The 25682-nt window shown below is 32.7% G+C and overlaps 6 protein-coding genes across 7 annotated transcripts; 2 read left to right on the plus strand and 4 right to left on the minus strand.

Moving 5' to 3' along the window:
* Positions 1 to 236: 236 nt before the first annotated feature.
* LOC108824313 (GDP-fucose transporter 1) lies at positions 237 to 1899 on the minus strand. The gene is made up of 2 exons (XM_018597720.2): positions 705 to 1899; positions 237 to 481 (listed from the first exon to the last, which is right to left on the minus strand). Exons 1-2 carry the CDS (start codon positions 1684 to 1686, stop codon positions 465 to 467), a joined length of 999 nt encoding a protein of 332 aa, XP_018453222.1. The 5' UTR covers positions 1687 to 1899; the 3' UTR covers positions 237 to 464.
* Positions 1900 to 11296: 9397 nt separating this feature from the next.
* Positions 11297 to 14250, plus strand: LOC108817833 (26S proteasome regulatory subunit 8 homolog A). Its single transcript, XM_018590648.2, has 9 exons — positions 11297 to 11614; positions 12364 to 12461; positions 12568 to 12792; positions 12903 to 12965; positions 13050 to 13213; positions 13329 to 13485; positions 13573 to 13671; positions 13773 to 13883; positions 13971 to 14250. The coding sequence occupies exons 1-9, from the start codon at positions 11413 to 11415 to the stop codon at positions 14109 to 14111; spliced, it is 1260 nt and encodes a 419-aa protein (XP_018446150.2). The 5' UTR covers positions 11297 to 11412; the 3' UTR covers positions 14112 to 14250.
* Positions 14251 to 14630: 380 nt separating this feature from the next.
* Positions 14631 to 16479, plus strand: LOC108843199 (GTP-binding nuclear protein Ran-2). Its single transcript, XM_057002483.1, has 5 exons — positions 14631 to 14755; positions 14881 to 14950; positions 15241 to 15297; positions 15408 to 15525; positions 15849 to 16479. Exons 1-5 carry the CDS (start codon positions 14753 to 14755, stop codon positions 16264 to 16266), a joined length of 666 nt encoding a protein of 221 aa, XP_056858463.1. The 5' UTR covers positions 14631 to 14752; the 3' UTR covers positions 16267 to 16479.
* Positions 16480 to 16741: 262 nt separating this feature from the next.
* Positions 16742 to 18541, minus strand: LOC108843198 (uncharacterized). 2 transcript variants are annotated; one of them, XM_057002481.1, is made up of 3 exons: positions 18272 to 18541; positions 17504 to 17895; positions 16742 to 17417 (listed from the first exon to the last, which is right to left on the minus strand). In XM_057002481.1, exons 2-3 carry the CDS (start codon positions 17888 to 17890, stop codon positions 16884 to 16886), a joined length of 921 nt encoding a protein of 306 aa, XP_056858461.1. In that variant the 5' UTR covers positions 17891 to 17895; positions 18272 to 18541; the 3' UTR covers positions 16742 to 16883. The 2 variants fall into 2 exon arrangements, with proteins under 2 accessions (XP_056858461.1, XP_056858462.1); XM_057002482.1 differs by lacking the exon at positions 18272 to 18541 and adding an exon at positions 18014 to 18206.
* A 3416-nt stretch (positions 18542 to 21957) lies between these two features.
* Positions 21958 to 24634, minus strand: LOC108839698 (tRNA dimethylallyltransferase 9). The gene is made up of 11 exons (XM_018612477.2): positions 24305 to 24634; positions 23989 to 24042; positions 23884 to 23926; positions 23698 to 23806; positions 23408 to 23606; positions 23058 to 23286; positions 22852 to 22946; positions 22670 to 22764; positions 22495 to 22570; positions 22266 to 22405; positions 21958 to 22180 (listed from the first exon to the last, which is right to left on the minus strand). The coding sequence occupies exons 1-11, from the start codon at positions 24557 to 24559 to the stop codon at positions 22099 to 22101; spliced, it is 1377 nt and encodes a 458-aa protein (XP_018467979.1). The 5' UTR covers positions 24560 to 24634; the 3' UTR covers positions 21958 to 22098.
* Positions 24635 to 24857: 223 nt separating this feature from the next.
* LOC108841491 (uncharacterized) lies at positions 24858 to 25384 on the minus strand. The gene has a single exon (XM_018614251.2). It carries the CDS (start codon positions 25261 to 25263, stop codon positions 25009 to 25011), a length of 255 nt encoding a protein of 84 aa, XP_018469753.1. The 5' UTR covers positions 25264 to 25384; the 3' UTR covers positions 24858 to 25008.
* Between the last annotated feature and the right edge of the window lie 298 nt (positions 25385 to 25682).

Consider the following 25682-nt stretch of genomic DNA (forward strand, 5'->3'; position numbering starts at 1 on the left):
GCAAGTACACTCGTTTGGGATTTACTAAACATAATTCTAAATGAGAGCTATAAGTTGTATTAGTCGTATGGTATAAATAACAAAATGTTCATGTATATTGTCATGCTTTTATGACGGCTTTTTAACTGAGTTGGTATATTGGATTTTCCCAATATAAACAAAAGAACCAAGCAAAATATATATACAGTAGGTAGTCCTCAGTCACTGATAATTTCAGGTTCTGCTGTGCCTTTAAGAACTAAGAAATCGATGACAGGGTTACAATTATAAAATGCTGGTGACACGTACAGATGTTCTGAATCAAATAGATATCAATACAAAGATCTGGTTCACTTGCTATGTTTCAACTGAGAGGATTTACAGATTATATTAACTTCAAAAAAAAAAGAAACATTTTGAAGCATGAAACTCCAAAAAACTATAATCCATTCATTTGCCAACTAACTCCTAGCAGATTGGACATGTCACCGCTGTTTCACATCTGCATTAGAACAGAACAAAACATCAAAAACCCGACATGTCTGTAATAATCTTACAAAACACAGAGAAGAAGAAGATAAAAAACTGCTTTTTTCTTGTATTAACCGGTAGACAAGGATGCTGTTTACAAAATTGATACTATAGTGGCCAGAAACCTCTTTGAAAGTAAAAAAAAAAATGTTATCAAATGCTAAAAGCAACTCATGCATTAGTATCTCCTTTACCCGGAATCAACTCCATCGACTCATCATCATCAACCTTCCCGGTACCATTGGTCGGTTTCTTAACAACGGTCACAGACTGCTGATACCCAACACCACCACAGATAGTAACAAGTAAACAAACCAACCCAACAGGAGTGGCATGCTTATCCCAAACCAAAACATTAATCACCACAGTCAAAAACTTGTTCACCACACCAGTCACGGTAAAAGCAGTCGCGGAGATCGCTTGCCTCGCAGCAAACCCAAAGAAGCTAATAAGAAAACCAAACACACACGACAAGGCCACGGCGAAAAACGCAACGGGCTCGAACAAGCTCCCTCCGTTCGCACTCACCGCCGCGAAAACCTCCGTGTGTTCCCCGGTGAGAAACCAAAACACGGGAGCGATCATCAGAGACAAGAGGTTGTTGTAGAGCACGAAACCCCACGTGTTCAGCTCGAGGCTCGAGACCATGTGCTTGATGTAGACCATCTCGGTTGTGATGGTGACGAGATACCCCAGGGCCCAGGAATAGGCGGTTAGGGTGAAGGCGGAGTCGTTGGCCACGTAGCCGACGGCGCCGGCGAGGATGACGAGGAGAGAGAGGAAGGTGAGGCGGGAGGGAGGGGGCTGGGAGCGGAAGAGGGTGTCGGCGAGAGAGACGAGGAGAGGGGTGAGGGAGCGGAAGACGATGAAGGTGTCGACGTTGGCGTGGCGGAGGAGGTTGGTGTTGGTGAAGATGGCGAGGTAGAAGACGACGGCGGCGGGGAGGAACTTCTTGGCTGTGGGGAGGGTGAAGGGGTCGTGGCGGAGGAGGCCGGATTTGCCGAGGAGGAGGACGGAGAGGGAGGAGGTTAGGTACTGGAGGGCGGTGAGGAGGCCTGGGTAGTTGAAGAAGGTGATTGCGAGTTTGTTGATGACGGCGAGGAGGCTGGAGCAGAGCGCGTAGCCGACTACGAGGCTGCTCGTTGCGTAGTGTTGTTTGCGGGAGGAGGGTGACATTGTTGATTTGAAGGAGAGGTGTTGTGTGAGCAGATCTGGATCGAGACAGAGTTTTAGCTACCAGATGAAGGCGATGATGACTTCATCAGTGTTGGATGAGATTGGCTTAATTGCCTTGTTCTTTGACGTTGTTACTTAGTTCAGAACAAAAAAAAAAAGACTGTTAGTTTGGTAAAATGACCAGGTAACTGAATCTAAAATCTGATCACCTGCCCACCTGGTATGTGGTGGGATCTCATCCCCTTATTACCAACCATGACTAAATACTTAACAAATTTCTAACCCGTATTTATGAATTTTTATTAAGATAATCCGTTCAAATTATTTTTCATATATTTCAAATTCTTCAGAATTTAAAAACAAAAATAAAAAAATATATACATCTGAATAATGTATGTTACAATACCTAGACTTCACGTAAAAATTGATTTGGTTTGAATATTTAGATGAAAAATCATTAGATATTTTAAGTATTTTTTGTGTGTTTGTGTATTGAGTAAAATTTTAAATATTTACTTTTTACTATTAGTATAAATTGTTAATTATTTTGAAAAACTTCAAAATATCTTATATATTTTAGATATTAAATATAAAAATAACTAATTTATTTAAGTCTATAAATTTTAACATGTATAAACATATATCTGAAATATTTTGATTTGGATCAGATCAATTCAAATATTCTAAATACTAAATTTTTGAATTAATTTAGATATTTAATCAGTTTTGGTTTGCGTTCATACTATTTTTTTATTTTGATTCAGATTGTTTTCTCAGATTCATGTTTTTGTCCACCCCAATATCTAGTGATGAGATGGGAAGTATTTTTCTCTCTGTTTGGAATGGGAAATCCAACTCATCCATCTTCAAAATGGTTGAACTGAACCTGAACTGATAAAGTGGAGATATATAGAGTTTGAGTGGCAACATGAAAGACAACCGCAGCGCGGTTAACAAAAACAAAAACATATAGATAAATATAGAAATTTTGGTTACCATTAACTACAGTACAAAATACAGTTTATAATAATCAGACCAGTTATGTATTTTAGATTATAAACTTTTATCCAACATATCCAAAACTTATAGTTCTACAATTTTTACAAAAACCATAACAAAAAACTATTAGCAATACAATTAACTGAAATATTTTATTTTATAATATATTTTGATATAATTATAAGACGTATATTATTAATTACTTTAAAATGAGTTCAAATCAAAATAAATTTTAGATATCTATACTACTATTTAAGAAGTGATTTTGATTATTTTTCATATCCTCCGAAATTTTAGGTAATTATTCTTATTTGTCATATTTTTAGTGATTTTGAATAGTGAACCATCAGTTTAAACTTTTGAAGTTTTATTAAACAAATAAAAATATGGATTATGATAAAATTCTTAATATATTACTAGACCCAATCTATAAAATCATATCTCTTATATATTATCTAAGAAATATTATAACATTCGATGTTGTCAAGGAAAGACAAGATAAAAAATACATTGGAAAGGGAAAAATCTAAAGCTCAAGGTTTCAGAAAAGATCCACATCCTTGCTAGAGATCCGCGGCCAACAACACCGGCCTAATCGAAGTCAAGCTGACCACTGCACATCCAGTGCCTCTCAAAAAAATTACTGACACACACGTGTGCAAGACGCAGATCTCAATCTAGTTTGTTATAAGATATGTACCGTAGTATACACTAATCATTTTGTAAGAGGTTTTAGTTAGTGGTAACTCTATCATATGTGCATACTATATACTACAAGTTCATTTTTTAAAACGTCTGAACTCTATAAATAGAGGTGGTGCAAAGTTGCAAGTACAAGGAGAAACAAAACCAAAACAAAGAAGACATTGACATCAATATAATCTTAAAGCAAAGATCTAACAATTGACATAATGAATCAAATGTTATTATATTGATCAAAACTTTGAGATTTTCATAGTTCGGCAAACAAATAATACTAGTGAACTAAATTTCAGATAAATATTTATTTGTTAGGTTAATTTCATCTATTAACTTATAAGTATAATGTGTATTGTATCTTTAGTACATGTATAAATGATTAAACAAGTAGAAGTAAGAGTTGAGACGTGATTCTATGAATACATCTTAAAAAACTTATGTATTGTATTATGTTAAACATTATGCTTGTGACAACTTATAATAATGTTTTTATAGAATATGTGTCTTAGTATTTATAATGTATCATTTTATTTTAAATAGCTAATTCATAATTTATTGTAATAAACTAATATTATATTTGATTTCAGTTTGCATGATTTTCATCCTAACCAGTATATGAATATGTAGCCATAATACAAACAAAATCATCTATATATTTTAAAATTTCTTCACATCATCTAAGTTTTAGATATATTTTAATTAAAACCATAACTTTATTAAGTAATATATTATATTTAATAAAAAAGTGAACCAACATATCAATATCTTGAGAATGTTTAAAGGATCTCTAAGGTGAAGCTTGTTTGAATAGTTTTTGGATTTTAGTTTTTGGTTTTTGGCTTTTGGCTTTGGATTTTGGTTTTTAGATTTTAGATTTTTGTTTTTAATTTTTAGTTTTTGATTTTTCTGTAGATTTTAGTTTTTTTCAAAAACTTGAATGGTAAACTTAGATTTTGATTTTTGTTTTTTAAATTGAAAAAGTTATTAAAAATAATTATTTTAAAACAATAAAATAAATTATTATTATTATTATTATTATTATTATTATTATTATTATTATTACTATCCCTATAATAAATAAATATAGTAAATTTTTAAAATTTATTATAAAATGAAAATAATAGATATAATTTAAAATAAATATAATTTTGTATCATGGAAAATATACAATAGATAGTTAAGATCTTAAAATGGAAGAAATATCCATAACTGGATTTTCAAAGTATATTTAATTCTACAAAACTAAAAAATTATATTTTTAGAAACATAATTTGTATACTTATATTTTTAAATGGTAAAAGTACATAAAATTTTGTAATTCAAATATTTTAACACAGAAAATAATAGATAAATTTTAAATAAAAACAAAACAACAATGTTAGAATTTATAAATGTATAATAATTAAAACTAACAAATTATAACTTAAACTATATATTTTAGGATATTAATTAAATATTACTCCCTCTGTTTCAAAATAGATGAAGTTTTAGGATTGTGCACGATTATTAAGAAACTTGTTTTTTAATCTGAAAAGTATCATTAAAATATAAATTAAAAATTGTTCAACCAATCACAAAATAGATTACATTTTATCATTGGTTACATAGTTTTTGATAAAGTTAAAAAGTACATTGATATACTAAAACATCAACTATTTTGAAACATCAAAAACTCCCTAAAACATCATCTATTTAGAAACAGAGGAAGTATAAAATTAATCTATCTAAACGTAACTCCAATAACTTAATTTGTAAGGAATATTATTAATTTGTTTTATTCGTATTTTTGTAGAATAAATTTATCTATTTCAACAAAAACATAATAAATGTATCTTTTACATAGAATTGGATTTCTAAATTTATTTTTCAAAATAAAAAAAATTAAAAATAAAATTATATTTTAAATAACTAATTTTATGTTTTACAAGTTTTTTTCAAAAATTTAATATATATTGTTTTCATATTACATATGTTAGTAAAATAATTCTTACGAAACTTTATATTTAAGTATATTTTAATGCATGAATATACTAAAAATATATCTTCCAAAAAAGAGACAAATATTGAAAACCAACATATGTTTTTTTAAGAAACCATGAAAACTTTGTTTTTGGTTTTTGTGTGAAAAACAGTTATTGGAAAAAACTAGTTTTCCTACATTTTAGGAATCCAGTCTTTTAAAAATCTTGATCGGAAGAAAAAATGTTTTTAAAAAACAAAAAACAAAAACTAATCTAAAATCCACAAACAATCATTACTTGATATAATATTTCAGAATGTCTTGAAATTAATCTTATATTGTTGACTAATTGTGTATATAACTAAATTATACCTTATATTTAATATTGGTTAAAGTCCAAAAATAAATTTATATTTTATACCCAAGTAATAGAATAGAATCTTTTTAAACCTAAATATTAGATAATATTACAACTCATATTTGATAGTCAATTTCAAAAAGAAACTCATATATGGTACTTTCTCTTTTTAATTTTTACTTTATAAAAGATACATATGTTTTGATGATTAATATAATATAAAATATTGTTATTCTTTCACAATTAAACAATTAATTTTTTTTTATAGATTTGTTTATCAAAATTATTATAAATTTAAAGTATATAAAAACTTAGTTGCAGAAAATAATATTTAAATGATATATCCATAATATCGCAAGAAATCATCCAATTTTTTTCCACTAAGGTTTTGTTGCTAGATAAAGACAAAGATTTTCTTTCAGACAAGAAGTTACCCCCATTTTGGGATGGCTAAGATTTTAGAATGTTTGATCATTTCTTCAGTTCCTTGTGCTCCAACTTCCAGTCTACATAATACATGTATGATACGAAGACGACTAGTGTTTTCTTGACTTCGAAATTGATTATGTGTGAATATCAATCTTCATATTAGCTACCAACCAAGTCTTTCTCTGTTTTTTTGATGTTTCGAAGAGTTTAGGTAGGCATATGACTCTCCAAGTTTAGATTAGGTAATTGTCCCATAAAGTTAGTTAGACTATCTATAATAGGTTTTGTATAAAAGATTCAATAGTTAAATCAATATAATGGAAGTGTTGAAAAATAAAATATGACGATCTAAATTATTCGGTGTTGAATAAAAAAAGTGGAGACCACCAACGGTACATATCATTTTCTAAGAATGATTGATATTTTCACATCCTCTAAGTTATTTAAATTTAATAATTTTATCATAAATTAAATATTTTATTTGTATATTTGATAAAAAGTCATCATTTTAAATTCTCTATGAAAAGATATTATGTTTATTTAATTTGGATATATTAACTAGTAAATTTATTAAGCAAAATCACTGTATTTTGTAATAGTTAAATGTATGTTGGATGATGAGGTGGAAGAAAGAGAAGATGACATGAAATGTTACAATTGAAATTGAGTGAATTGAATCTTGAAATCATTATACATATTTTTACAATGAGAATGTTGAATTCTTATTTCAATATTGAATAGTTTAAAATGAGGTAGTTTAAAAATATATGATGTAGATTTAATAGAATTGAGAGTATTACATTCAACATGTTGAATATCCATAAATGTGGTCTATTTTTATCATTTTTTCTTTTTACATCATCTTAAATATTTAAAATAAATTATCTTATAATAAATTATCTCTTTTGCAAAAGAATGTTATACTAAAATTTATTATTTTTGCGATCTATAAATAAAGATTTAGTTCATTTGATTTGGATTCATAAAAATATTTGTATTAAACTAATATAAAATAAAATGATGGAGTATGATATTGATCTTTTAAAAAATAAATTGTTATAGGATAAAGTGTTGAATTAATACGTGAAAGAAAGATGCTGATGTGGAGTATTAAAAACTTTAAAATAGTGTGTTAAATAACCCTTTCCACTGTACATATTAACTTTTAATTCATGATCATAAATTTTATTTTTCCTTTTCTTTCCTTTTCATTTCTTTTTTTTTTTGCTTTCTTGGTTATAATACTTTTTAATACCCTCTTGGTTATAAAATAAGTTTTAAATACAATTATTTTTGGTTTCCACTTCACTCTCAGTTTTATTTTCCAAATTTAATCATTATGCCTCAATTTAGTTTTAATATAAAGTACCATAATAATATTTTAATAAATAGAAAAACACTCTTGGTTAGTTTTCATACAACTTATTACAGATCTTATTCCAGTTTATTGTTGCTACTAGGGCTGGATAAATAAATCGGATCCGAAAATCGAATTGAATCCGATCCAATGAAGATGAACCCAAACCATTCCGAACCTGACATAAATAAAGAATGGATCTTGTTTTATGGTATTTTAGATTATGGATTTTATTATAATCAAACCTGAATCTAACTGGATGTCTGATAGAACCCAAATTTTTTTAAAAAAATTGTTAATATTTATTCAAAATACACTAAGATATTACTCCATCTCTATCAAAACAAATAGTTTTAAGGTTTTTGCACACCGATTAAGTAATTACAAACGTTTGCCTAAAAACAACAATAACTACAGCTACTTCAACCAATAAAACATACTGCAAAATATAAATGGTCAAAAACATCAATTTACATTATTTTTTGCATAGAAACTTGAAAACATCACTTAAAATGAAATAAAATTAATTACTTAAAACACCACTTAAAGTGATACAAAGAGAGTATTGAACATCTAAAATAATTATATATTACATGAACAGTTGACTCAAATACTTAGTTAATATATATTTCTGGTATTTGGTTAATATTAATATTTTTATTTTTTGAGAATTGTTTTAAAATTCAATTATGAATAAGTTTGTTTTTCAAGTTTAAACAATGTTTTTAAAGTTTAAATATTGATTCTTAGGTTTATAGAGTTGCTACTTGTTAATCTGTTTACGTTTCATTATGTATGGTTTTAGCTGGTACAATACTTCGGCTTGTCATGCTATATATGATATTGTTACGTATTGGGCAAAGAAGAGTCTTGTATGATTGATAGACAAATTTCATCAAAGTTATTTTGAAGGAAAACAATATGGTTCGATGAAACCACATAAACAAATTTATTAATTATTGGATATATGTTGAGTTTAATTAAACACAAATCAATATATTTGGAAATTATAACCCGATTAACATCTGATACTAAAATTATTTCGAATTCAGTCAGATCTTGGACATGTAACTAAATCCGAACACGAACCCGACTAAACTCAAATAGAATTTGACCCAAACTTTTATAATATCCGAATAAGGCTAAAATTCATGAACCAAAAAAATTAAAACATGAATTAATCCAAATCGAAATCTGATTGGATCCCCGATTGCCAAGCCCTAGTTGCTACATATTTTTGGGTGTCAGCTTGATATCATCATTTCTTCGCATATTAAATTATAGAGGACCACAAATGGAAGCATTAGGATCACCGTTAAAACAATACAACCGTAATATTATAGACGACAAACATTTTCCAACATAATATATTTCATTCTTGCAAGCAGATTAATATAATTCACCACCATTATATTTAATACACGTTCCACGTGGCGTACTCTAACTTGGATCATGGATGTGCTTCATAGTCATACCACACCATCAGACCAAGAGTTGTTGTGTTTCCTGGAATTTGTAATAGAGAGTAAACGATTAATTTAAAACAATATGTAAACATTTTCTGAATTATAATGCGAAATTTGCTTTTATATTCTTTACAAATATAGTTTTTAGAAGAGTTATCAATCATATATTTGTTTCTGATTTTTTTTGCATACGTCAATGTTGCAGAATTTCCAATTAAAATAAAAATAAATAAATATTGTTAATTTTTGAAATTTCAGATCAATGGGAAAAGATCATGTCTAATTTGTCAGAAATTCTTAGTTTGAGTGACTTTGAAACGAAACTAATATTAAATAATGTAATTTCTGGTTTAGAAGGATTACAGGCTTAGACTCCAAACCTCTTAGTATTTTAAAAAGATTCATATTAACAACATACATATCTAAATTGATTTTTTTTAATGTGGTTTCAGGCCTAGAGAGATTACTAGATTCGGTCAAACCTCTTTATTAAAGAAAAAGACAATTACATTTGCAACAAAAAGTACATACACCAAAAATAGTAATATTTCTTTTACAAAACAATTGTTTGTATTTTATCTTTATAACTACTTGATGAGTGTTGTATAAATTCATAAGATTGTGGGTTCATTTGAGAAAATAAAAACATACTTCAAATCAAAATGATACCACAACAGAGCATTGTGTTGGGTTCCATATCTTAGAATGTTCTTTAGAGATCAAGGAGAAAATCATTAGAAAATGATGAAACCAACAACCAGACCCGGCCCTGACCTAAAGCCCAACAAGCTAGGGCTTTAGGCGCCAAAATATATTAAAATTTAAGGGGCGCCAAATTTGTCAAAACTATACATAGCCTAGTGGTAAAAGCTGTTAAAAATATTTCTAACAACCCTAGTTCGAACCTACCTACTGTGGGCAAATCTACTATATTAATTTAGAGTCCTAAAATTTATCTACCATTTAAAAGTTATCATTTAAATTTAGACCTTCTCTAGAATAGTAGGTGTTTGGCTACTTAAATCTGTTTGGTTCCTTGAATATATCAACATAACTAACAACTTAATTTAAACCAACATAAATACACATTATAAATGGTTTAACTAATGAGCTTTGGAAAATTATTAAAATTGTGTTGCTTTACAAATAAAGGACCATACACTTATGTAAACCAATTTACATTAGGTCTTATAAATATTGGGTTTTAACCAACTAACATTGTATTTGAAACTTAAAAATAAAAGACTATATAATATATCCACAAACAATATTATAATAAAAATACATTATTTTTATGGAATTAAAGTTTATTTGTTTTTTTTCGTTTTCTCAGTAACAATTAAAAGCATTGTCTAAATATTTTACCTATAAATTTTGAATCACACATATTAACGTTTATATACAGTATAAACTCTTTGAATTAATACTTTATAAATTAATATACACTATTTTTTTTATAAATATTATAATTTTATAGTCCCAACATTGAATTTTTGGTTCAATTATTATATCGATAAATTAATAACCTCTATAAATTAAATTTTTTATAGTTCTGGTGTAGTCCCAACATTATTAATTTATAGATGTTTCATTGTACAAGTTTTAATTTTAAAAATGTGTATATTTTATAACCAAAACAATATTATTCAAAAATTATATATATAAAAAACTATTGTTTTTTATAATTTGTATATTCTAATCTCGGTAACAATTAGAAAGGTTTGTTTAAATAATTTCCGCCCTTTTCAAGGGCGGGTCAGTATCTAGTTATTTATTTATGCTTTAGGCATGAGATTATGCTGGACCGGCACTGTCAACAACAGATACACATTTTTTACCATGTTTTTTTTGTTCAAACCATGTTTGTGCTTAATTTACCAATTCATTTGTTTTTAAATGGGAGTACGTATTGAATTAAGCCACAGTCAATTTATGACGGGTATATTTTAATAAAAATATTGAAATTAAATAATTTATAGTATAGTTCAAATTTTATATCAAATTTAATAATTTATATTTAAATAAATATAACAATAAAACTAAAATTTATTGATATATATATATATATATATATACATATTAATCTGTACAAGGTGAGAAAAACCATCTAGTATAAAAAATATATATATATATAGCTTGACAAAAAAAAAATATATATATTGCTAAAAATAAGTACCCAAATTTCAACCAATTGTTTTTGTAATTTAACAAAGGAAAAAATTAGAAGGTATACAGGTCTTGGACACTCTAACTCATATAGAAGTTTCGAGACGTAAAAAGACAAAGAAGAATATTTCTATTGTTGAGTTAATTGCCTTTTAACTTTTGGTGTAAGTAATGTTTGCGTCGTGAAAGGGTTTTTTTTCTCAGATTCCGATCGAAAACAACACTGCTCTCTCTTTCTCCTTGTGAGTTTCATCAACATCACAATACTCGCGACGATCATTGAGGAGAGGATATGGCTGCCGTAGGAGTGGAGTCGATGCGTCCGGAGACTGCGGTGGAGGAAACCTGCAACATCAAGATAGGGGCGGCGAAACAAGGGGAGGGGCTCAAGCAGTACTATCTCCAGCACATCCACGAGCTCCAGCGCCAGCTCCGCCAGAAAACTAACAACCTCAATCGCCTTGAAGCTCAGAGGAACGAACTCAATTCTCGAGGTCCTTCCTTAGCCCTAATTTCAGATCGATTTCTTTGTTGAATTTAATAGATTTTTCTTATATATCATCGTCTTAAATCTTAATTTACTATTCTTGGATTCCGTGTTAAAGGCTTTCGATTTCGTGTTTTTCTTGGAGTTGGGTGCTTTAAAAATGTGATTTTTAGCAGGCCTTTATTCAGATTTCATGATTCTCTTTGATCCCTAGGGTCGTGTTACAAGAGCTTATTATGTCTTCTACTTGGTTGTTTGCCAGAGTAATATACTGACTGTGATGGTGTGAGGGTGAGAGGACAGCTGTCACTGCTGCTACCTGCATAATTAGTTGGGTTCATGGATGTTTAGAGTTATATACAACATGTTTACAAGTATAATGCTAAATGCGATAATGAAGTTTCACATTTTTGGCTTCTTATATATGTAATTCTTGAAGGAGATTTAAACTGCAAAAAGAGTTGTATTTGATATGGAAAATCCATGGCTGTTAGTGTTGCTACATTGATGCTTTGAGATCCTAGTTCTTTCTTCACTCTCTTCATAGAGGTGTTATACATACTCACCGAAAGGAGTCCATATTACAAGTCATTTCCAATGCATCTATGGTTTTAGTAACACAAAACAGTCTTGGTTGTTATTATGACCATCATCATATTCATCCTTAAAAGGATTTATTGCTAGCATTTACAATTTCTAGTTAACTCTAATTTTTAACCTCTTTGACACTAGTTTTTTTTTTCCTGAACCAAACAGTACGAATGCTCAGAGAAGAGTTGCAGCTACTTCAGGAACCTGGTTCCTATGTCGGTGAAGTGGTCAAAGTGATGGGAAAAAACAAGGTCTTGGTTAAGGTATGAATCCTTTGTATCGTATTGTCTTAGTTTAACTTGTCTTTGTATTGTTTTGTAATCGAATGAACATAGCTATCAGTAAAGCTTAAACTCGTCATTTTTCCAGGTTCATCCAGAGGGGAAGTATGTTGTTGATATTGACAAAAGCATAGACATTACGAAAATCACTCCATCAACAAGAGTTGCTCTTCGTAACGATAGCTATGTTCTCCACCTCGTCCTCCCGAGTAAAGTTGATCCGCTAGTCAACCTTATGAAGGTTGAGAAGGTTCCCGATTCTACATATGACATGATTGGTGGTCTTGACCAGCAAATTAAGGAAATAAAGGAGGTATGCTTGCTTAGTGATAGAAAAACCAAAGCTAGAAGTCACTGGTTAATCAGCTATACGTTCTGTTGTTTCATTCTTCTTATTAAATAGTATCTTAAATTGTTCATCAGGTCATTGAGCTGCCAATCAAGCATCCTGAACTGTTCGAGTCTCTTGGAATTGCGCAGCCAAAGGTACACATGCATTTCGAAGCTTCTCTATATACTGTAACGATGTTAAGAAGATTATAGATGATTTCATCTTCCTTTCTTTTCTAGGGTGTATTGTTATATGGTCCACCTGGAACTGGAAAGACACTTTTGGCTCGAGCTGTGGCACATCATACTGACTGTACGTTCATCAGAGTTTCTGGTTCCGAGCTGGTCCAGAAGTACATTGGAGAAGGTTCTCGAATGGTCCGAGAACTTTTCGTGATGGCAAGGTTTGTATATGCTAAGCCCTATTTTGAAATTTCAAACATGGTAAATAATGCTTGTGAGTTGTGATACTTTTGCTGTTGTCTTACCATACTGTTGCTGATGGCTTATCGTTTTCAGGGAGCATGCACCATCAATCATCTTCATGGATGAGATCGATAGTATCGGGTCTGCTCGTATGGAATCTGGAAGTGGAAACGGTGACAGTGAGGTGCAACGGACTATGCTTGAGCTTCTCAATCAACTTGACGGATTCGAAGCGTCAAACAAAATCAAGGTACATGTTAAAGAAAGGTGTCAGGGACTCTGAAAAAGACGAGTCTGTGGTATACTCTCATTAATCCTCTTCTAATGAATGTGGCAGGTTTTGATGGCGACAAATCGTATTGATATTCTGGATCAAGCTCTTCTCAGGCCAGGAAGGATTGATAGGAAAATCGAATTCCCCAATCCTAATGAAGATGTAATGCTTGTGCTTATTTTGCATTTACCATGGAGTTGCTTCAGTAAATAGTTTTAAGAACATGTTTGGCTAATGCATATTTCTTTTTTATGTGCTGGCAGTCACGTTTTGATATCTTGAAGATTCACTCGAGGAAGATGAATTTGATGCGTGGAATTGATCTGAAAAAGATTGCAGAGAAGATGAATGGTGCCTCGGGTGCTGAGCTGAAGGTAAAGTGTTTTTTCTTTTGTTCCTTTTTGTCTCTCTGCATAGTTTCTCGTTCTCTCTCTTATGGTATTTGGTTATTATGGTGACAGGCGGTGTGCACGGAGGCGGGCATGTTTGCGCTGCGGGAGAGGAGAGTACACGTGACACAGGAAGACTTTGAGATGGCAGTGGGGAAGGTTATGAAGAAAGACACAGAGAAGAACATGTCTTTGCGTAAGCTCTGGAAGTAGGAAGGAATATATCTCTGTGTTATTGCTATGTGGTTTTCTCTGAAATAATTTTCTGTTTGTTCTCTTTAAGGATTTGAAAACAAAGTTGTTTACTGCCTAAACACCAATGTTCTTAAGCATAACAGTCTCCGATTTCATCCTTGTCGACTAGGAGATTATTAATCGAGAAAGAAACACCAGAGTGCATCAAGATAATAACATGAACAGTTTTGATTCAAAGAGAAACTCCAACGTAGATTTATAGGTAGGATCAGTAAACATGCAAGCAAACTTGTTACATTGTAAGAGTAGACAACAGTTAAGTGAAAAGTCACCACGATAATCATCTCCGTCAACACCGGTTTATCATCATGATCATCAAACGCACGCGATTTTTCTTTTACAAAATTCACAACGGGCCCGAAAGAAATGGTGGGAAGACAGCGTGGAATTAAAGCTCAAAGAAAAAGATCTAACGGTGGAGAAAGCAGCGTTGAAATTTCAGAAAAGAAGGGAATCTAACGGTCATAAAAATAGCGTCAGACCTAAGCAGCGAAAACCCTTGGAAAAATTTCCTCTTTTAAAAACCCCACCCCCCATCTCCCTCTCGCCGCTTCTCTTCTTCTTAACATCATCTCCACATCGTCTGCGATTCCGAAAACATGGTAAAATTCTCGTTGCACACTGCTGATTTTCTTCTTCTCGTGCGACTAGATTTCGCTCCTTGATCTAGGCTCAGATCCGTTGCGTTTTTCTTTGATTCTAATTTGATCGTGGATATGTTGTTTAGGCTCTACCAAACCAGCAAACCGTCGATTACCCTAGCTTCAAGCTCGTCATTGTTGGTGACGGAGGCACAGGTACTCTTCCGCTCGATCGTTCTACGCAATTGAGAATTTGCTGAGGCTCATGTTCCTTTGTTAAAGTAATATTGTTCCGTTAATATCAATGGTTTATTTACGTTCATGGTGATTTAGTGATCGAGATGAGCTCGTTTAAAAACATCCTTTTGCTAAGCAGATTATTCGTTATATATATATATATTACTCACTGTTGTTCTCAACCAGTGGTTCAATTGATCCGTAAGTTATAGTCTAGAATGCTTTTCTTTTTTTGCTAAGCTTTAGATTTCTATTATGTGGTTGTGCAGGGAAAACCACTTTTGTCAAGAGACATCTTACTGGGGAGTTTGAGAAGAAGTACGAACGTGAGTATTAAAGAATTATTTCTCCTGAATACACCTTGTCTAAGTATTTCTTCATGAATTAAACTGATTTTCTGATTGATTTGGGCTCTGTGTGTGTGTGTGTGTTGCAGCTACCATTGGTGTGGAGGTTCATCCTTTGGATTTCTTCACAAACTGTGGCAAGATCCGTTTCTACTGCTGGGATACTGCTGGTCAAGAGAAGTTCGGTGGCCTTAGGGATGGTTACTAGTAAGTCTAGACACCTTTTCACTTTTCCGCTTTTTAAGTTGTTGAAGTAGTAGTCTCTCTAGGATCACTTTGCTAGCATGAGTTAATCTATGTAGCTTTGAATAGCTCTGGTTATCAATAGTTATGGTTATATATCACTTGCTAGCATTAGGTTAATGCATGTTGTTGAAGTAGTTTTCTAGGGTCACATACTAGCATAAGTTTGATATATGTGGTTTATTACTAATGGAAATAGGACCTGAAAATTACTCTTGCCATAGTGGTTGATTTGGTCTTTCTTTTTGTATATATAGTAAAGCTAATCTTTTTCCTTCTTATTGCAGCATCCATGGTCAATGTGCAGTAATTATGTTTGACGTCACAGCGCGGCTCACATACAAGAACGTTCCGACATGGCACCGTGATCTATGCAGGGTGTGTGAGAACATCCCTATTGTTCTCTGCGGGAACAAAGTTGATGTCAAGAACAGGCAAGTCAAGGCCAAGCAGGTGACGTTCCACAGGAAGAAGAATCTGCAGTACTATGAGATATCTGCCAAGAGTAACTACAACTTCGAGAAGCCCTTCTTGTACCTCGCTAGGAAACTTGCTGGCGACCCTAACCTTCACTTTGTCGAGTCACCAGCTCTTGCTCCCCCTGAGGTTCACATCGACGTTGCCGAGCAGCAGAAGAACGAGGCTGATCTCATTGCCGCCGCTGCTCAGCCTCTCCCCGATGATGATGATGACGCTTTTGAGTAAACAAAAGATGTTCCGAGATGTATGCTGCAGTGGTTTTGCTGATTCTCTTCTTTGTTTTGGTTTTTGTTCTATGTTGCGTTGATGTTACATATGGAATGAATCGAGTGTTTTAGAACTAATATTGGGGAATATTGAGATTGTTCCGTTTTGGAATAGAGCGAGTTGTTTTTGAACCAAAATAGATTATGCAATCAAGGATCTTATTTGGCGGAAGACTCTTAACTTGAATCTTTTGTGGTCTAGTTTATTTCTATGTCGCTGGGTCATGTGACTGTTCTGTTTGCATGTTGCTGCTTTAACCGTGCTTGTCTGTCACTGGCAGTGACTCACTGCTATATGTGACAAGTAGCAAGTCACAGCTTGCTTGTTGTTTGTTTCACTGTTGTTAACTATTGTGTTACTAATGCAGTTGTTTACTGTTGTTCGATTGATCACAACAGACATTAAGTTGCATATTTGAAACCCGAAACTTTACTTGCAGGAATCGTTCAAATTGACATTTACAAAACAAAAATCAAATACTTTGTTTGAAAAATAGAGCGACTTTTGTACAACCTTACCCTTAAGTTTTTTTAATTCTATGTGACACAGCTTTATATTTGTCAATGATAATGCTGCTATCTGTATGTTGTACTGTTATCATCAGAGATAAGGTTTCTTATCTGCAGCAGATGTTCCTCATTGGAGATGTTCAGTCTCAGCCGGAGGTTTGTGATCCACGTTTCTTGTTCCCACGTTATAATAGGCCCAGATGCGTGCAATCTCTCAATACTGTGTCGGTATTCATCCAACTCTAGCTTATGAACATCAGCAGCTTCTGAGCCTTTCCCTGGAAAGCCAGACTTGCTTCTGTAGCGACAAGATGATGACTCTGTGTCACTGGAGTCACCGGTTTCTATGGGAGTGAAAGATACAGTAGTATATAAACCATCCATGTCCGTGCCACAACTACCAACAGAAGAAGCAACACTCTCTCTATCTTCTTCTCCGACTTGTGCAGTTTGATTGTGTGGTGTAACCAAAGAATAGGTCCGTTTGTTTGGACCTTTTCTCGAAAGTACATCAGATGCATTGAGCTTGTCTTTGCTGTTCAAATCCACCTTTCTCCTTAACTTTCCTGTTGATGTTTGTGTGCTTGATCTTGATGTACCCTTTAACCAAATGGTATAAAGTATAAACAAAATGTCAGCTCATAAAAATCCTTGGAAAATTATTGACGGAGGAAAGAAACGTGTACCTGCCCGACCATGATCCATTCGTTGTTTTGCCAAGACTGTCTAACCCTGATGTCAGATTTGGCTGCCTTGACCTTGACTGAGGAACCAAGTAATCTAACCAAGACACAATCATTCTCCAAAACCTTGGAAACGATAGCCATCTTCCAGGAACAGCTTTGAAAAACCTCAAGAACGTCACCAGGAGCCCAAGAATGTAGAACTTGCAGATGAGGAGGAGGCTCAGGTCTCATACTCTTCCTCGGTACCCTCTCTGTACCGTTAGAATTATCATACATGACAGTGTAATAATGCCCATTACCGGACATTATCTCAGCAGATCTCCAAGCACCAGATGGAAGTGATGATTTGGTCAACACTTCCACTTTAGTTCCTTTCTTAAATCTCATTTTTCCTGCAATTTTTGAGAATCTGAATGTGAATATCTTTACACTTTCTAACTGTTTATAAGATTAGGATTAAAAACATCACAACTGATCAATAATGATGATCCATTGCAAATAAGTACATACAAATATCAAGAAATAAGCTGGAGCAAATAGATCCATGATAATCTTTCATCTTTCAGAAACTTCAACTTCAATCTATTGTCAGATTGCAAGAGAAGTCCACTATTTTGCAAAGCAAGTACACAGTACAGAGAAACATAGCATGGATTCAGATGTAATGAAATTGAAAAGTATGATGATGATTGATGACTCAAATGTATAGGATCAATAAAACTCAGAATTTCAATTTAGAAAAAAATGCATAATACATATTGTGTTTACCTTACAACAAAAAGAAGTTTGGTCAGTGAATGTTTAGCACGCAAAGGAAGCCATGATTCTGCTCTCACAAACAACTATTTTTTTTTTCTTTTTGATTTTCTGGGTAACCAAACAAGGATCAAAGGGGTAAAGAACAGAAAAAAACTTATTTGCAATATAATTAGGATAAATGAAAAAAAAAAGAGAATATTTTGGCTTATTACACATCAGCAAGCAAAACAAAATCCATATGTTTAAATTTAAATGCAAAACATTCGAAAATAATAGTTGAAGGTGTAAAAACCCCTATGGGCTCTGGCACTTTTATCCATCAAGCCCGCATGAGACATGGCCTTTTGTTTGATAGATTATTTTTTTGACTAAATGGGTGATGACGATGAGAGAAATTGGTGAGTGGCAATGATTTGATGTTTTATTGAAAGTATATATGTAAAAGTTGGAAAAAATGCCTATTTCAACGTGAACTTTATGCGTCGTGCCTATTCTTTCACGAACTTTGTAGCAGTGCGTATTCCACACTGAACTAAACAAATTTTTTAAAATACTATATGAACTTTATGCGTCGTGTTTATTCCTTCACGAACTTTATAGTAGTGCGTATTTCACATTGAACTAAACAAAAATAAAAAAAATACTGTATAGACTCTCAAAATATTGCTTATTTCAATATTGAACGTTAAATGTATTAGTCATCCGTTAATTTATCAAAACGTCATTTTGAATAAATTTGTGAAATTAAAAATCAAAATAAAATATAGACTCTTAAAATTGTGCTTATATATATTGACTGTCAAATGTAATAGTCATCCTTTAATTTACCAAAAACCTCTCAAAATTGTACTTATATATTGACTGTCAAAGGTGTTAGTCATGTTTTAATTTATCAAAAGATTTTATTTTGGATAAATTCTATGAAATTATCCATCAATTTGTAATTTTTTATTTTTTTATAAAATCTATCAAAAATGACGTTATTTTGATAAATTAACGTATGACTAACACTTTTGATTTCTTAAACAGAAAAATACTAACACTTTTGACGGTTAATGTACATATATATATGACTACACCTTTGATTTGCTGACAAAAAAAAGACGAACACCTTTGACGCTCAAAATCGTGATTATATATATACACCGTCAAAGATGTTAGTCTTTCTTTGTCAGTAAGTGAAAGGTGTTAGTTAAGTCATACATTAATTTATTAAAACAACGTCATTTTGGATAAATTTTTTGTAAAATAAAAAAATTAAAAAACGACGGACAATTTCATAGAATTTATCCAAAATAGTCTTTTGATAAAATCAATGATGACTATTACTTTTGACAATCAATATATATAAGCACAATTTTGAGAGTGTATTTTATTTTTAATTTTTAATTTTTAATTTCACAAATTGATACAAAATGACGTTGTTTTGATACATTAACGGATGACTAACACATTTAACACTCAATATTAAAATAAGCACGATTTTGAGAGTCTATGTAGTATTTTTTGATTTTGGTTTTGTTCAATGTGAAATATGCACTACTATAAAGTTCGTGAAAGAATAGACACGACGCATAAAGTTCATATAGTATTTAAAAAAATTTGTTTAGTTCAGTGTGGAATACGCACTACTACAAAGTTCGTGAAAGAATAGGCGCGACGCGTAAAGTTCATATCGAAATAGACACTTTTTCCTGTAAAAGTTAAATAGTTTGTTTATAACTTAAATCTTCTAAGGGTTTAAGTTTTTGACATATATGTCAAAGCGTTTTTTTTTGATTAACCAGGTGTTGGCCTCTTCGGGACCCACCACTTATGCCCGGCGCCAGTCTGCTTCTGTACCGATTAAGGCTCTGGACACGTCTCTCCGTCCGAGTTTCGAACCCGCATTCCCTCAGCCGAAGTCTCGGGGTACCACTGGACTAACTCGTCCGGGTATCAAAGCGTCTTTTATTTCCAAACATTTAGAGAAAGTGAAAGTGGCATGGCAATGGCACAAGAATGTTAAACGTTGGTATCTAGAATGGAAAGTTGATTTATAAGACAACGAAGAGTATGCAAAATCATTAAAGACTGGAAGTAATTGCCTCTGGTTCATGCATGAGATATTGAGATGCAATTAATATAGGAAAGAAATCAGTATCGGATTTAAGATGATCAAAAATGTCTTTGTTATTATTGAAATAGAGATTTGTATCATTTGCTTAAGGACGATAGATATACGTATGTTATTTATTTATTTCATATCGGTGAGCGTCACGAGCAAAGTGCGTGTTTGAGTGTGCCAAAAACAAAAAGTTTACAGGAGAAAAGAAAAAGAAAGCGTTATAGGGATGGTGAGAGGTCAGGCGGCTTTAAATAATTCCCACTTAACTTTTGAAGATATTAAAGATACCTAGAGGTCGTAGGCTCCATATTAACGTACCAAAAATGTTTTAAAATAGTGTCGTTGTCTTGCATTATTTTGTTAATATTTTCTTGATTCTGAATGGATAATGGAATCAACTGTTTTTATGTGCTAATAATTATTTGGATAGAATATTATGTGTCCATTTTGGGAATGACTTGTTTATCTGATAACGCATGCAGTTTTTGTGATTGGTAATGGTGGTTAGCATTTTGAAAAATCATAGAAAATACTTCAAATCGTTTCGAACCGTTCTAAACCACTTAAAAATAAAAGATGATTTTGCGGGTGATTGCAAATGGTTGTAGAAAGGTAAAAATCTGAATGAATAATATTTTGTTAATATTTTCTTGATTCTGAATGGATAACGGAATCAACTGTTTTTATGTGCTAATAATTATTTGGATAGAATATTATGTGTCCATTTTGGGAATGACTTGTTTCTCTGATAACACATGCAGTTTTTGTGATTGGTAATGGTTGTTTGTATTTTGAAAAAATCATAGAAAATGCTACAAATCGTTTCGAACCGTTCTAAACCACTTAAAAATAAAAGATGATTTTGCGGGTGATTGCAAATGGTTGTGGAAAGGTAAAAATCTTTTTTAAAAAAATCAATAAAAAATTTAAATAGAAGTTATAGAAATATTTCTATATATATTATAGAACTTGAAAACAAAAATTAATATTTTCTATATTTTTTAAAAAATTATATTATAATTTAAATTATATTTATTATAATATTATAATTTTTAATACTTTTATAATTATAGAACATATAGATATTGTTAATTTATTATTTAACGTCTCCTGCATTAATTAACCAGTAATAACTATTCCGCAAACGCACTAATTTCTAGCTGATATACCAGTCGATTGTCGTACAAATCTTTTAAACGCTTAAAACCGCAACTATCTTTACAAACGCCCACAATCACACCCGTAACCGATGCGGTTACAGCAAGCATACCATTTACTCGATTATAGGATTAATTGAAAAATTGCTTGAAATATATTATGTTTGAATACCATTTTCTGAAAAAGTACGATTAATCAAAAATAATTAAACATTTAAGTTTTGGGTAGAGTTTAGTGGGTTGGAATTAAGTTTATAAACTTTTATAAATAAATTTAAAATATTTATACATGATATAAGGGAGTTAATTTTGTTTTTTCATAATAAACTGAAAGTGTTTATGACATCGAACATTATTTAAAATTAAATTTGAAAAGTGGTATCATGTTGGTGATTGTTGTTTAAAGGAGTCGTGAAATTAAGACTTGTAAGTGAAATTTTCAGACCCCAAATTCATGTTCATCAAAAAACATAATCTTAAAATCTAGTCTCCTCAAAATTTCATTACACAGAAAGTTACACACTTGCTTTCTCTCTTGGATAAAATGATAGTATGCAAGTGGGTTAATTTCATTACACAGAAACTTCACTCTTACACCCTTCACTACTGATCCACTCTAACACCGATGAACAATCCTCCCGTCCTACGAAATGCCTTCATAACAAAGATTCAACAAACCGTAAATAATCAACAACAACAACAAAAAAGAATGCCTGATCTAGTGTTCTGATCTCTGTACCTGTTTCTGGGGCGGTACCCCTTGAGTGCATTAGCCTCTCGAGAATTTCTCAAGTCTTTGTTCATCCTGAGAGTATCTGGCACCACCAGCGTCTCCGATTTGTTCTCATATGCATCATAAATGAATTCAAGTATAGCATCCTGCAAGGAGTGCCAAAAGGATTTATCACAAGCAAACCAATAGTAACATAAAGAGATTGAATAGAATCAGACACATGTATATATATTACCAGAGGTCTAGAAGCATTGAGCCAGTGGTACATAGGCTCACACCGGAACCATGTCATTTGCCTTTTTGCAAAGTTTCTGCGCATCAAATCAAGCAAACAAAGTGAAAGATATGAATCCTTGTGCAGAAGCTTATATGTAACGTTACATATTTCAAAGTCTATGCAGAGGAATCACCTGGATGCTTGCTGAAATTTGTTCAAAAACCAATAGAATTCTCCAGGGGAACTTACACCCCCTTGTTGACGACATTTTGATAGATATTCCATGGCCTGATAACAAGGAATCATAAACAGTATCAAGGTAAGGTAAGTTATGCACAATCCAATAAAGAAAACAAAAAAAAAGAATTTTTTTACCTGTCTGTAACCAATGGCACGAGTTGCAGAACTGGTGTTTGGAAGAAGACCAAGATCAAGAAGCCATCTAGCTTCTGACAACACTCCTTCCGCACCTGATGTTGAGAGACAACAACCATTGAACAAAAAAAGTTGAATTCAGAAGAACAGCCTAGCAAACATATACAAAAAAATGATATTATTTAAGTAGTTGCACTTGTTTTTACCTGAAAGCATGTCTTCACATCTAAAATCAATAGATCTATAGAGATCAACGCGTGGGCTTGACAGGAAAAAACAGAGGAAGTCATAGTCCAAATCTGTCTTTATGTTTTGGATAGAGATATCAGCAGATGAACCATTCTCATCAAAGTCGTTGTTGGCATCAGGAGAATTCAAATTATCTCGAAAAGAATCGTATGGAACACGAAAGGAAGACGGAGGAGATCCAGTTGTCTGCCATACAAGTTTTTTAAAAAGTCTATTAGACACTTAAACCAAGATTATAAATGCAAGAACTGATTATCTACAAGGAAGAGCAACTCTTTCAAGTGAGCAGATAATTGTGATTTCAAACCTTGAGTATCTCAAGGCTGCGCCGGAGTCTGTACCAATCGTTACGAGCTAAAGAAGAGGCCTTTTGATCACCAGCATTGACCACAAACTCAACAGCTCCATCCCAGTTATATTCGGTTTGAAAATCAATGAGCATATCATGGACCTCGGAGACGATCTCTGGAGAAGGTTTAGGCACATCTGGCTTCCCATAGATAAACCTTACACATTACCGAGAGAGAGCATTAGGAATGTGTGAAACAACATATACAAGAAGAAGTATATAATCAATCAATCTGCTGACATACATACCATCGCAGGTACAATCCGGTGCCACCTGTAACGATGGGAACACGCCCTCTACTAAGAATATCTTTAGTAGCTTCCCTTCCATCTTCGAAGAATTGCCCCACAGAGTAGTCTAAACAAAAAAAACATACAAAAAAAATGAGAAGTTAAGCAATTAACAAATGAGAGAGGAGAGAGCTAAAACGAAACCTTGAGATGGATGCAAAATGTCGATAAGATGATGGGGCACCTCCTGTACAAATAGTCAAAGCTCAAAAAGGTACACACTTTCATATAAAATCATCTGATTCATACCTTTCTATCCCTTGCTGATGGCTTGGCTGATCCAACATCAAGGCCTTTGTACACCTGTGGCCAATCAAAACACAAAGCAAGAACCTTTTTTTAAATAACTAAGAAGAAGAAAGAAAGAAACTTTCCAACTTCGACAGTTCAGATACAATTGGGTCAAACAGACAAAACTTTTAAAATGAAAGTACCAGTCTCGGATTGAGCAAAGCATTCATCTTTTCAAACTCAAGAGTCCTATGCAATCTAAGTGAAGCTAATAAAAGCTTAAAAGCAGAGGGCATACAAACAAGTAAAAAGAGATTGGAAGTGAGATTGGGACCTGAACGGAGTCAGCACTGATGATTTCGCCGTTGAGACGCTTAGCTAGCTCAAGTGCTAGTCTGCTTTTCCCGGCGCCGGTGGGACCTGAAATCACAATCACTTTCTCCTTCTCGGAGTTTCTCTTCCCGTTCGGAGAGACAGAGCAAGCCGTATTGGCTCCTCCGCAGAATCTCCGGCGAAATAACAGACGCGGTGGCTGCAATCTCGAGGAAAAAGTACGGGTTAAAACTACGCCACTGCTAATAATCACCATTACAGGTTTCTTCGAACGTTAAAAGAAAGCTTCAAACACTTGAAGAAAGCTCGTCAGCTCGAAGAGGAAGAGACGAAGACGACAAGGAGCGAAGGATTAGAGAAGTACGGTTCGGTTAGGTTTACTGCTTAAACCGAATCCAAGTTATGAACCGAATTGGAAATGGTTTAGTTACATTTGCCAGGAAACGACGGCGTTTTAAGCAATGCATTTTTTGGGTTTAATTAATTAAATATTTACATGTTACCAACAAAATGAAACATTACACATTATTAGGTTTTTGATCCAAAGACGGGGATACGATTATGAATGATGCCAGTTTATTACAATAGGAAAATATTGTAACTAAGAAAGTAAACAATCCAATTATAGGCGAATTTTGTGATTAAAATCATAGATATCTTAGAGTTATTGAAGAAGTGATCACAAATTAACGAAAGGTCATTCCTCTACGTTTGCATGTTATTAATGCTAGTAGTAGGAGCACTTGAAAAAGCCCATAAAACAAACGCACATAGAAAGAGAACAAGAGGGATTATGTGAATAGCTCTCTCTCCATTAGCGGACCTGTAACTGTTGTTGTGAAGCATCAGGTCCTTCTTGGCGACGTCGTAGACCACGAGGTCGTCGTGGCTTGAAGAATCCGGCAAGAGGTTAATCAGAAACTCTTCGGATGGTCGAGAACTAATCTGTAACCTCTGCATCGTGTGGCTTGATCTTGGACTTGGAAACAAACGTAAATGTTATTACTAGGTGATATGATCTCCTTGTATGACTTCGTGACAACTTTGCGGTTATGTAAGGTTCTCTATTCGTCTGAGTTTCAACTATCAATATACTATATTAAAAGGTAAATAACTTCAAAGAAGAAAGCGTCCACGTAGGCAGATTAATTCAGACCAATAGGAAGCTGATTTTTTGCCATGTCAGATCAACTCACCTTCTTCGTCGTTTACGCTTTTGTTAACGAGAGATGATCAAACGACACACGACGCCATCACTCTGCAATCAATCCTTCGGAGCTTTAATCTATGGATTCTTTTCGCCTTTCTCCCTCAAAGCTTATTTATACCACTCTGATTTTTCACAACTTCTTAATCTCCCTTTCCATCCTCGAAAAAAG

This window comes from Raphanus sativus, chromosome 2 (assembly GCF_000801105.2).
Source record: "Raphanus sativus cultivar WK10039 chromosome 2, ASM80110v3, whole genome shotgun sequence".
Classification (NCBI taxonomy): domain Eukaryota; kingdom Viridiplantae; phylum Streptophyta; class Magnoliopsida; order Brassicales; family Brassicaceae; genus Raphanus; species Raphanus sativus.